Source organism: Protomyctophum parallelum (genome assembly GCF_964188405.1).
Source record: "Protomyctophum parallelum genome assembly, chromosome: 17".
NCBI lineage: Eukaryota > Metazoa > Chordata > Actinopteri > Myctophiformes > Myctophidae > Protomyctophum > Protomyctophum parallelum.
The window spans coordinates 6,795,891-6,809,413 of NC_139719.1; the positions used below are offsets into that span (position 1 = coordinate 6,795,891).

General features: G+C 42.3%; 2 protein-coding genes across 2 annotated transcripts in view; both read right to left on the minus strand.

Annotated features, from left to right (window-relative positions):
- LOC310874993 (nucleolar transcription factor 1-like) overlaps nt 1–13,523 on the minus strand; it is a 499,750-nt gene that overhangs the window by 176,009 nt on the left and 310,218 nt on the right. The gene's annotated exons all lie outside the window — the stretch shown is intronic.
- Nucleotides 1–13,523, minus strand: part of nhlrc2 (NHL repeat containing 2) — a 35,640-nt gene that overhangs the window by 5,383 nt on the left and 16,734 nt on the right. Inside the window, exons 6-12 of the mRNA XM_083787151.1 lie at nt 12,624–12,745; nt 11,845–11,974; nt 11,078–11,171; nt 10,104–10,335; nt 9,124–9,246; nt 5,450–5,662; nt 4,619–4,841 (exon numbers count right to left, since the gene is read on the minus strand). Of these exons, the coding sequence (XP_083643277.1) occupies nt 4,619–4,841; nt 5,450–5,662; nt 9,124–9,246; nt 10,104–10,335; nt 11,078–11,171; nt 11,845–11,974; nt 12,624–12,745 (1,137 nt within the window). The remainder of the gene's footprint in view (nt 1–4,618; nt 4,842–5,449; nt 5,663–9,123; nt 9,247–10,103; nt 10,336–11,077; nt 11,172–11,844; nt 11,975–12,623; nt 12,746–13,523) is intronic.

Below are 13,523 nucleotides of genomic sequence, written 5' to 3' on the forward strand. Positions count from 1 at the left end.
ACACTTAGATAACTTAGATTGCATTTTATGTAGACATAGCACTCTATAGTGTATACCAGGGGTCGGCAACCCAAGATGTTGAAAGAGCCATTTTCGACCAAAAATAAATTCAAAATCTATCTGGAGCCGCAAAGAAAATGTACGCATTATAATGCAGCTTGCCAAACTTTATTATCTCCCGGGTTGCAACGAAACTAGCAGAATTTAGCATGCTTTCCCTGGAAATGTCTTTCAACGTTCCTTTTTTTGTTGTTTGATAGCTTCTCACTGCAGATTTAACATACAGGCAGTCAATCTGCATTGGCTGTGAAGGCAAAAGCCTCTGTCCACGAACTGTTAAATCCTCTGTTTTTCGTCGGCTATCTTTATTTCTCTCCCTGTAGAAGCCGTAGTAGCGTAGCAGGCAGCAGCCTCACACACCCACCGGTTTGTTTATAATAGACACCTGGCTGGCACGGCACTGAGTGAGTGTGTCGCATGCTATGACGCAAATTTTAGTTTAGTTAAGTTTTCCAATTTTGTAAAAATGTGTAGAATAAATATTAAGAATGCTTGTCACGTTTGGCCTCCTACAGAAACCATAAATGAAAAATAATGTATTGCTACTTTTAATGCTACAGGGAGCCACTATGGGTGTGCTCTAGAGCCGCATGCGGCTCTAGAGCCGCCTGTTGCAGACCCCTGGTGTATACGCAGAGTGTCATTATATCTGATATTCCACCGTTAGGTTCTTCGCTTATGTATGATTCTTGATGACTATCTATTTTTAAGTATTTGATGTATTGCCACATTTTGTTCTTGCTTACTGTAAATAGCTCTAGATTAAGAACATCTGTTAAATGCCTAAATTGTCGCGCGCACGCACACGCACACGCACACGCACACACACACACACACACACACACACACACACACACACACACACACACACACACACACACACACACACACACACACACACACACACACAGACTTCTAGCAGATGGCTAATGATCATGGTAATAATACTACTAATGTGTTCCGGGCCGATGAACTAAATGTCACTTCTCATCCAGACACTATAGTCCGGCAGCCGACAGGCTTCAAGGTTCAAGGTTATCTTTATTTGTCTCCCTTGGGAGAAATGTGTCTTGGAGACAGAGTCACAGCTGCATACGAATAACAGACACGTTCACATAGGAAAAGGAAAAACACCATGAAACACCCACATACACAAAACAGAGATATTGCACACATTCCCTTGATAAGGTGCAACTATAGTCATTAAAGTGCATTCGGCAATCTCTGATCGAGCATTTTGATTGACAGGGGAACAAAAGAGTGTTTAAATCTATTATATACACATCGTGGAGTTCTATACCTCCTACCGGATGGCATTAGCTCGTACTCTCGGTATAATACATGCAAGGGGTCAGATACAATATTCCGAGCCTGTCTCACCACTGCTTGTTCAAAGATGGCCTGGGGAGTGATGGGTGGGGTGGACACGCCCATGATCTTCCCAGCCATGTTTGCTAGCCTACTTACTTGAGACTTGTATTTCACAGTTAGATTGCCTGTAGCTCTGTAAAAGGTCAACATGATATTTCTACTGACTCCAAAAAGCCTAAGTCTTCTGAGAAAGTGTTTGAAAGGCTTCTTTTGTTTAAAGTGGGACATTTGGTATATAGTCTTTTTTATTGGCCTGAATCCACTTGCTGACCGGCTGTCGGTATTGGGCTGTCTTTTTTAAAGGGTTTTCTTGTGACCGTACCATTAACAGCCTATGGTAGGCAAAAAATGTCAAACTTTACGTTTGCTTTAAGCAGCATGTGACATTTTCATGATTCTGAATTCATTCCAAGCATTAGTTTTGCACAAAATACACTCCTTGGGCTAAAAACAGCCATAGCCACTTGCCCAAAATGTGCTGACCTCATCACATTTGTCATGACGTTTTTTTTAGCCCAAGAAGTGTATTTTGTGCAAAACTAATGCTTGGAATGGATTCAGAATCATGAAAACCCGCTAATTTGACATGTCACATGCTACTTAAAGCAAAAGTTTGACAGTTTTGCCTGCCATAGTAGGGTCACAAGAAACCCCTATAAAAATAAATCCCAATACCGACAGCCGGTTCAGCAAGTGGATTCATGAATATTATAGACAATATTGTATATAGACGATATTTTAGGCCGATAAAAAAAAGACTATATATAACAAATTTCCCACCCGTCCACCTCGGCTACTATATAGATGTACCATGTTCATTCATCCAGACACTATATAGATGAACCATGTTCATTTATTCAGACACTATATACAGTAGATGTACCATGTTCATTCATCCAGACACTATATAGATGAACCATGTTCATTTATTCAGACACTATATAGATGAACCATGTTCATTTATTCAGACACTATATAGATGAACCATGTTCATTCATCCAGACACTATATAGATGAACCATGTTCATTCATCCAGACACTATATAGATGAACCATGTTCATTTATTCAGACACTATATACAGTAGATGTACCATGTTCATTCATCCAGACACTATATAGATGAACCATGTTCATTTATTCAGACACTATTATACAGTAGATGTACCATGTTCATTCATCCAGACACTATATACAGTAGATGTACCATGTTCATTCATCCAGACACTATATACAGTAGATGTACCATGTTCATTCATCCAGACACTATATAGATGTACCATGTTCATTCATCCAGACACTATATAGATGTACCATGTTCATTCATCCAGACACTATATAGATGAACCATGTTCATTCATTCAGACACTATATAGATGTACCATGTTCATTCATCCAGACACTATATACAGTAGATGTACCATGTTCATTCATTCAGACACTATATACAGTAGATGTACCATGTTCATTCATCCATACACTATATAGATGTACCATGTTCATTCATCCAGACACTATATAGATGAACCATGTTCATTCATTCAGACACTATATAGATGTACCATGTTCATTCATCCAGACACTATATACAGTAGATGTACCATGTTCATTTATTCAGACACTATTATACAGTAGATGTACCATGTTCATTCATCCAGACACTATATAGATGAACCATGTTCATTCATCCAGACACTATATACAGTAGATGTACCATGTTCATTCATCCAGACACTATATAGATGTACCATGTTCATTCATCCAGACACTATATACAGTAGATGTACCATGTTCATTCATCCAGACACTATATAGATGAACCATGTTCATTCATCCAGACACTATATACAGTAGATGTACCATGTTCATTTATTCAGACACTATTATACAGTAGATGTACCATGTTCATTTATCCATACACTATATAGATGAACCATGTTCATTCATCCAGACACTATATACAGTAGATGTACCATGTTCATTTATTCAGACACTATATAGATGTACCATGTTCATTCATCCAGACACTATATACAGTAGATGTACCATGTTCATTTATTCAGACACTATATACAGTAGATGTACCATGTTCATTTATTCAGACACTATATAGATGTACCATGTTCATTCATCCAGACACTATATACAGTAGATGTACCATGTTCATTTATTCAGACACTATTATACAGTAGATGTACCATGTTCATTTATTCAGACACTATTATACAGTAGATGTACCATGTTCATTTATCCATACACTATATAGATGAACCATGTTCATTCATCCAGACACTATATACAGTAGATGTACCATGTTCATTCATCCAGACACTATATAGATGAACCATGTTCATTCATCCAGACACTATATAGATGTACCATGTTCATTCATCCAGACACTATATACAGTAGATGTACCATGTTCATTCATCCAGACACTATATACAGTAGATGTACCATGTTCATTCATCCAGACACTATATACAGTAGATGTACCATGTTCATTCATCCAGACACTATATACAGTAGATGTACCATGTTCATTCATCCAGACACTATATACAGTAGATGTACCATGTTCATTCATCCAGACACTATATACAGTAGATGTACCATGTTCATTCATCCAGACACTATATACAGTAGATGTACCATGTTCATTCATCCAGACACTATATACAGTAGATGTACCATGTTCATTCATTCAGACACTATATACAGTAGATGTACCATGTTCATTCATCCATACACTATATAGATGTACCATGTTCATTCATCCAGACACTATATAGATGTACCATGTTCATTCATCCAGACACTATATACAGTAGATGTACCATGTTCATTCATCCAGACACTATATACAGTAGATGTACCATGTTCATTCATCCAGACACTATATACAGTAGATGTACCATGTTCATTCATCCAGACACTATATACAGTAGATGTACCATGTTCATTCATCCAGACACCATTTAGGGACTAGTGGAGAAGAGATCCAGTAGTAGTCATTTTTAGCTTGGCTGCGTGTGGGTGTTGTGCAAAAGCACAAAATCAGGTCGGGAGATTACGACGCCATGGCCTCGCGTAGCCAGACAACTATTCTACAATATAGAGTCTGGAACTACAGCTCCCGAAACAAATCAATTTGGGGGTCCTCGACAGGAAAAGCCGTTCTCCTCTTACCTTCAGCGGACAGGGCCCAGAAGCTGGGAGCCTCGGAGGTGAGCTTGGTGTCCGGAGGAAGGGTCAGCTTCAGGGCCATGGTGACCTTTTGACCCGGTGTCACGCACAGCGGGGACATCTCCACCCTGGCGGCCGACCTGGGCAAAGTGGGAAGTCTGGCGTTGGCCCTGCGCTGGGTCTGGCTGGGCGGCCCGTCTATGCAATCAGCGGCAATGACTGGAAACTGGACAGAATGAATACAACATATATCTCAATTAACCCACTACCCACTAGGATCAATTAATACCGGTACATTCACCTTGTACTGCCAGGATTTTCCCCTGTTCAACCCTTATTTTGAAGAAAAGAATCTGCGACGGGATGTTATGTTGTCCAACTAGTGTGTGTGTTGTTGCATATCACTTCCGGTATTGCCATCAGGGCAGAGAAACCATCATCGCGAGGATCACAGCATCGGCTATGGGCCATGGAATAAACCTTTTTATTTTTATGTTTTATTTTATATCTTTCACAGAGGGACAGATAGTAGGCCGACATGGGGGAGAGAGATGGGGCGGTGACATGCAGTAAAGGCCACCAGGATCGGGAGTCGAACCCGCGGCACACTGCCAGACCGGCCAAGGTGCCTGGCCCAGGCCAAAAATGCCATCTGGGACAAGGAATTTGAGATAAATGAGATAGAAAGAAACGGATGGCTGCGGGTGCGGGTGCACGAGGCGATCAAGATGGCGTGTTGTTGACGTCATCACCTAGCAACCCCATGCTAACGTGAGTAGCATCACGACTTGATCGACCCAGTATGCATGCACACACACAAACACACACACGCACCTTGGAGACGGTGTGTGTTTCCAGGTCGAGGACTTTGATGTGGTGGTTGTTGGTGTCGGCGACGTAGAGCAGCCGTCCCCCGGGGGCCACAGAGAGACCCCCAGGCTCACTGAAGCAGGACTCCGTGAAGCCGGGCCCCGGGGCGGCGTCACCCGCCTGGCCTGTCCCCGCTAGCGTCCTGCACTGCTTGCTCTTTGGGTCGACCACCTTGATCTGAACACACAATACATAATATACAGCGTCAAGCATGATTTCTAGGGATCGAACGATTATTGGCTTGGCCGATAATTTAATTTAATTAAACACACACACACACACACACACACACACACACACACACACACACACACACACACACACACACACACACACACACACACACACACACACACACACACACACACACACACACACACAATTATTTTAATTGTATGTATTATTACCAGTAATATAATAACCAAGTGAGTAAAGTCAAATAATAGAACACCTAGAATGCTCAGGTAAAGGTCACAAAAGTACACACGTTTCTTATCATATCGTATCACAATAATATGATGTCCAAAATCCCAGACGTTATCTACTGTAGTCTCATATCACTACATTGATATAACATCCTGCTACCCTAATAGACAGGGGGTACACGAGCACATGGCTGTTTATCCGCCGTCTATCTCCGACCGAACCACACTTTTACCACACATCTCTCTATGCAAAATAATTTCTGCACGCTCCCAGAATTAACATAGGCTACATTTCACCCACCAAAATGTCTTATTTACTGTACAAATATTACTTTTGTGAAACACGCTGTTGTTGCTCAAGCTCAACAGCCTACGTCAAAATCGTCATGTTGGAGTCTACTAGGCCAACTAAGTTCACTTAATGGGGCCAGTCCTTCACAGTGACACATGCGTTACATGAACCACGCAACCGGGATGGTTTCTTACCCCTTAATGTCGTGAATTCACGGCGCCCTTCTATGCCTGCGCCACGCCTACTCTACACTGCTTGCAGCAGCAGCAGTACAGCTGGGCATAGAGCAGGGAGCTGGGTCTGGCTCCTTCCAGACAGGAGCAGAAAAATATTTTGCGCTGCCGACAGAAAAAGCTGTGACGTCGTGTGCGCAGCTGTTTTTAGACAGCTGGTGGATGGGAATTAAGCTCCACCTCCGCCGACGATGGAAGCTGGGGAGAGCGTCAGATGTAAGCTGGCCGTCGCGGAAGTCGTCCGCGGAAGTGGAGCATTTTCTCCATCCACCAGCTGTCTAAAAACCCGTTTTTTCGGCAGCCGACAGCCGAAACTGTCGGCAGCGCAAAACGGGTTTCCGCTCTGGTGTGGCAGTACCCTCTGCATAGTGGCCAGGAGGCGGCCGTGTGTGTGTGTGTGTGTGTGTGTGTGTGCGCGTGCGTGCATGTGTATGTGAGGAGGAGGAGCAGCCACGCATATCCTTATAGTGGCCAGGAGGCGGCCGTGTGTGTGTGCGTGCGTGCGTGCATGTGAGGAGGAGGAGCAGCCACGCATATCCTTCTGGGAAACTTGCGCTAAATACTGTTATTCATGACAGCAGCAGCTGCTGCAGCCTCTGATAGCTACTGTGCTAAAGATGCTAAAGCAACAAAAAAAACATCCATGCGTAAACCAAAACAAACCAGGGTTGCCACATATCGTGGATTTGAGAGTGAAATAAGCAACCAGGTCTATAAAAATGTTAATAGGCCAGTTCAAAGTAGGTAAATCAGAAATGGTCCGAAAATTTGTCTTAAAATAATCAATTATAGTGCTGACTGTCAAACTTCGTTGTCTAATGTTGTTTTAGAGCAGTGGAACTCAAACATTTCCATGTCAAGGACTACCAATATTTGAAAGCAACTTTACAGATAAACAAGTCCAAAGTAGCTTATAATGAACAGACTTGGCAACACTGTCTCTAGGTTCAACGTTCTACTTTACAAGCTCACACATATGAAATATATTGTTGTATTGTTATTTATTATCCATAATTTGAATCTTCAAACTCAGATATATTTTATGATAATACTGTTAGCACAGTCATCATACTCCAACAGCATACAAATGGAACCAAATGGACCCTGATTTTCAGAGTTAAATTAACACTGATGATAGTGTACTCCCAGAGAGCAAATGGTATCAAATGGGGGTCTGTAGCCTAATGCATTTCAAACTGGGGGTTCTTGGTATTATATTGTCTGCATATCTTATCAACTTGGGGTGAATATTTCACCAGAATACTTTACTGAATATTTCACAAGAATATAACAGTCAAATGTACGGTCAAATGTAATCACAATATAGGCTACAGATGTAAATATATTTATGACACAGTAAAATGTCGAAAATTAGTGCTATTCCCCACACACACACACACACACACGACAGGCAAGGCTGTTGTTTGCATCGTTAGCAGGCAGCAGCTAGCTTGGCACTGCTCTCTGTGACTGTAGTTGTTTCACCATGTTTGCGCATAAATGAGAAATAAAAAACACTAATCTGGAAATTATTTCGGGTACCCCCTGGCTATGCGTTATAATAATAATAATAATAATAACAACAATAACAACACTAATAACAGTACAGTACAGTACAGTACAGTACAGTACAGTACAGTACAGTACAGTACAGTACAGTACAGTACAGTACAGTACAGTACAGTACAGTACAGTACAGTACAGTACAGTACAGTACAGTACAGTAGTGTGGTTTGGTAGGAGAAGACGGCCAAAGGATGGGGTGTTGCGCTGTCTATTAGTGTGGCAGGATAACAATAATATTAATAATAACAATAATAATAAGAAGAACAACAACAACAATAACAACACTAATAACAGTACAGTACAGTACAGTACAGTACAGTACAGTACAGTACAGTACAGTACAGTACAGTACAGTACAGTACAGTACAGTACAGTGCAGAGGACAACATTACAGTACAGTGCAATACTAAGTGCAGTACAGTACAAAGGGGTACAGTACAACATGTGAGCTAAAAGGTGTACCCATGTCGTATCATACATGGTCACCTGTAAACTCACTCATTTACAAACAAGCTCACATCACAACAATAATCCATGTAATAATCACAACAACAATACTAATACTAATAATAATAATCATAATCATAACAATAAGCTTATTTGTAAACTCACTCATTTACAAACAAGCCTCACATCAGAACAATAATCCATGTAATAATAACAATAACAACAACAATAATAATAATAATCATTGTAAGAAGAAGAACAACAATAACAACACCAACAGTACAGTACAGTACAGTACAGTACAGTACAGCACAGCACAGGACTACAGTACAGTACAGTACAGTACAGTACAGTACAGTACAGTACAGTACAGTACAGTACAGTACAGTACAGTACAGTACAGTACAGTACAGTACAGTACAGTACAGTACAGTACAGTACAGCACAGGACTACAGTACAGTACAGTACAGAGGACAACATTACAGTGCAATACTAAGGAGTGCAGTACAGTACAAAGGGGTACAGTACAGCACTCGCATCGCCCTCCCGCTATTGCCTTCTTCCCATTTGCCACACATCAAATGGCGCTAGGATATTATATTATATCTAGTATAATCAATACATGAGCCCTAAATCCAAATAACTGTCACTGATGAGTGTAAGGGTGTGTGTACCTTGTGGTTGTAGGAGTCAGCCACATACAACAGGTTGTGTTCAGGAGACCAGGCCACGCCCAGTGGATGCTGGAGCTTAGCGTCCACCCCCTTCCCATCCACGTCCCCGAACGCAAACAGATTCTGATCAAGAATAAAAATAACAACATCAATACATCACTGAAAATAATACTACGGAAATATACAAAACATCACCAATAAAAGAATACTACAGAAATATACAGAGGATCATCCATCTTTTACAGTAATATTACAGAGATATACAAAATAATACATCAATTAAATAATACTACAGTATGAACACACTACGGTTTAAGCGCTTTCACCCTGGTATCCCAATTTCTGGAGTATCATCAACATTGCTTTAGAAACATATTCGAAAATAGTGCAAACACTTGATCTACAGTAACTACAAGCTCACAACGTGTGAGCTAACTAAATAGTGTTGTGAGCTTTATAGATTGTCTATTTTGGTGAACAGATTTGGTGTAGGGGGAAAATAAAACGGACCAGGTACAGAAACAACCTTGGTCAACTAAATATTAGTTCACTACAGTAAAGTTTAAGTGGTCAAGATATGTACAGTACAGTATTAAAATATGACCACGCAAAACTTAATACAGCCCAGAGTATGCACTGAAAAGATTGTGGCAGTGACTAAATAATTAATTCATGGATAAGCTACCTGGCAGTCAATGAGTTTTAACCCATTCTGACCGGGCACCCATTTTGGTGTTGGCATCATGTCGTGCTTTAGCTATTGAAAAATAGCAGATCTACAAGCTCATATCGCGCCACCGAGTGGCGCGATACGAGCTTGTAGGTCTGCTATTTTTGAAAAAAATCGAAGAACAACTGACATTTTTAGAATCTGATCTCAGGTCAGAATGGGTTCATCAGACCAGTGTGTGTCTGGCGGAAACCTCGTATGAATCTGATCTCAGGTCAGAATGGGTTAAGATGTAGCATGGCCAACTCACCAGGGGGTCTCTCTCCCCTCCCACCAGCAGCTTAACGGCCCCGTCCTTCAGGGCCAGGGTCCGGATGGTGCTGCTCTCGCTGTCGGCCACAAACAGGCAGCCCCAGGGCTCCTCGGGGGCCCAGGCCAGGCCAGAGGGCTGCGCAAAGCCTGCCTTGTGAGGGTAGGAGTTGTTGCGGTTCTCCTCGCTGCCGCTGCCCGCCCAGCGCACGCACACACCTGCTCTGCACTCACTGCAAGGAGAGGGGCGAGAGGACGGACGATTGCTGCTACACCACAATGGAAGAGACAGCGGGGACGCTCGGGTGGTGCAGTGGTGAAGTGCCTGCCCACAACCACCGCGGAGGTTGTGGGTTCGAACTACCGTGGTGCATCCAGCTTTGTCGAGCGTCTATATATGTTCAGGGCAGGGAAGCCAGGCGGGGAGAATGATATTTGTCACTATAAGTACTCTTACAGGCTGGGTTGCGGAGCCAGTGAGAAAGATAAACAACGTGTTGCATTGTGAGCTTGGTTTAAGTAATGTTGTTCCTGCAGTTCTACATATCACCAACCAGGTGAAACGGGTTTCCATACTGTATCTAATACAATTAGGGCTTCATGGAAAATGCTTCGAAACATGACTGAGGGAGTCACCCTGATGAAGGCAGTTGTGCCACAACAAACGTTTTAGTGTTGCAATGCATTAGCGACTTATTACAGGCTTTTTTACAAGAGCGCCGCTCTTGGTCTCATCCTTTTGTTCATGTTTCTAAACATGCTAGTTTGACCACTGCAAATTTTAACCGAAACGTAACCAAAAATAGCCAATCTACTAGATCTCACCAGATCCAGTGTGACTGCAGCTGTTGTAAACAACAATATCGCTTGTGTCTGACACTTGCAGTGTGTCATAAGGCTTTATACTAGTACAACCAAGGTGCTTATGGTTAATAGATTGTACAATATGGTAATATGGTTAGGGTAACATCTCACCTTCCTTTAGGCAGCTTCCCATCCGCTAGGAACAGAGCCCAGATCTGATGGGTCCCAGCCATGGCTATCCACAGAACATTATCCTCATCACCACCTGCATGCACGCACACACAACACACACACACACACACACACACACACACACACACACACACACACACACACACGTATTGACGTCCACTTAAAGGACAGCGTACAAGGACACAAATATTATATATGTGCACGTGCAGTAAGGTTACATTCACAAACTCATGGCATATGTCTTCATACAATAAGCATGTCACTCAGTACTCTATGGGTATAAGGAGGAGCAGTGTGTCCACCATATGCGGTGGCTGGCAATTATGGCAGAGACAGCACAATACTCTGCCAGCCTTTTTGGGAATCCCACGTTGAGCCTGTGGGTATGTCCTCGGCTGCCAACCGCGCACGTGCGCACACACACACACACACACACACACACACACACACACACACACACACACACACACACACACACACACACACACACACACACACACACACACACACACACACACACACACACACACACACACACACACACACACACACACACACACACACACGCACAAAGCCTATAAAATGGCTCTAATTTAGTTATTTAGTCACAAGCTCATGTTAATACTTTTCATTGGCTCAATATTTGAAGAAGAATGGCAATTTGAATAAAGAATGCCATTAATGTATGAAAAAAATAAAACGAAAAAAGTTGCAAACATGATCGAGTGTACACTAATGACGCTCACCTGCAGAACCGAGACAAACATCCCAAGGGGAGCTGATTGGCTGCTGGGGTCCCATTGCCCCGCCCTCTTTGTCTGTCCCTTGAACTCCGACCCCAGCTAGAGTACTGACCTGCCCCGACGACAGGTCAATCTAACACACACACACACACACACACACACACACACACACACACACACACACACACACACACACACACACACACACACACACACACACACACACACACACACACACACACACACACACTAAATCTCTGGTTTCTCTCAAGACTGGCCTGAATAAGCCCAGGAAATAAAGAAACTACAGAGATAGATTAATTTAAATGAGGGGATTCTTTTTGGTAAATATAGCCATTTGTATTTGTTGATGACATGTATTAATATTCCAATACTCTTTTGATGAATTGAATGCATAGGACCACAATGGAAAACAAGTCGCCGGGATGTTGTTTGTGTTAACCTTGTACCTTTACTGTAACTTTGCGCTGTCTCATTTATTTTGACTAATAAAGTATTCAATCAATCAATAGTAATAAAACATATATATACACATCATCTCTGTTGTGAAACCTTATTATGTCCAAAACTGTTTAAAACTTTACAGGATTTAAATAAAGAAATTGCATAAGCAACAGATTGACGAGCTCAAAACATGACGCTTTTCAATGTTGTGGTTCTGCTACCTACAAAAGAAAAGCATCAACGGGCGTTAATTCACAAAAACACAAGAGACCAAAGGCCCGACAGCGACGACATATTAAGTTGAATTATTCACGTACCTTTCGGATGAGATGGTTCTCCGTGTCGGCCACGTACACAACGTCGTCTTTTATGGCCACGCCCTGCGGCGAGAAAAATGAGGCTTGTGATAGGTCGCCGTCTCGCCTGCCGCTCTCAGGCCCTGTGACATCATGGAGAACGCCATGATGAGCTCATCATGAGATAATAATAATAATAATAAGTGTGTAAATATTTGCAATTTGTCCTGTAACGTTTTTGTTTTAATAAATGTTTAAAATGTTGTCCAATTTGTATGGTAGAGTACTGCATGTTAATACTTTTTTTTCTCTCGATTGTGTCAAAGGTCATGTCTCACCTAGACACAGGATTTGACACGAATCTTGACCATGAAACATGAAGCAGTTCTTCTGAACTGGATTCACTCCATGATGGATCGCACCTTTAATAAGCTACTCAATCGCTAAAAAGGTCATCTCATTCTGTGTGGGTGAAATGCTGACTCGGCAGACTGCGGTTGCTTCAGTGGAGGAATGCTTAGCTGGCTCCCTGTCATGTTCATGTCAAACTAGACAAAGTGCCAATCGGCACAGGTCTCCACCAGGGCAGGTCAGGTTGTGGCCTCATGGTGGCGCTATAACAGGCTGTTGAGGAAGATTTGGGTAGGAGGTTCGTGTTGGAGGGATGCAGGTACAATGTTTTTCCATGTGTGCATACATAAGTTGTATACAGATCGATGCAGTTATAGCTAAAAACAGGAATTGGAAAATGGAAAATTTGGGGCAGAGGTTCATCGTTGGCATCCAGGGAGTGTGTGTGCAAAATTTGGCATCGAGCGGGTTAACGGTGGCCGAGATTAGCTGCTCAAGGACGGACGGACACACACACACACACACACACACACACACACGGACGGACACACGGACGGACGGAGTGCAAAA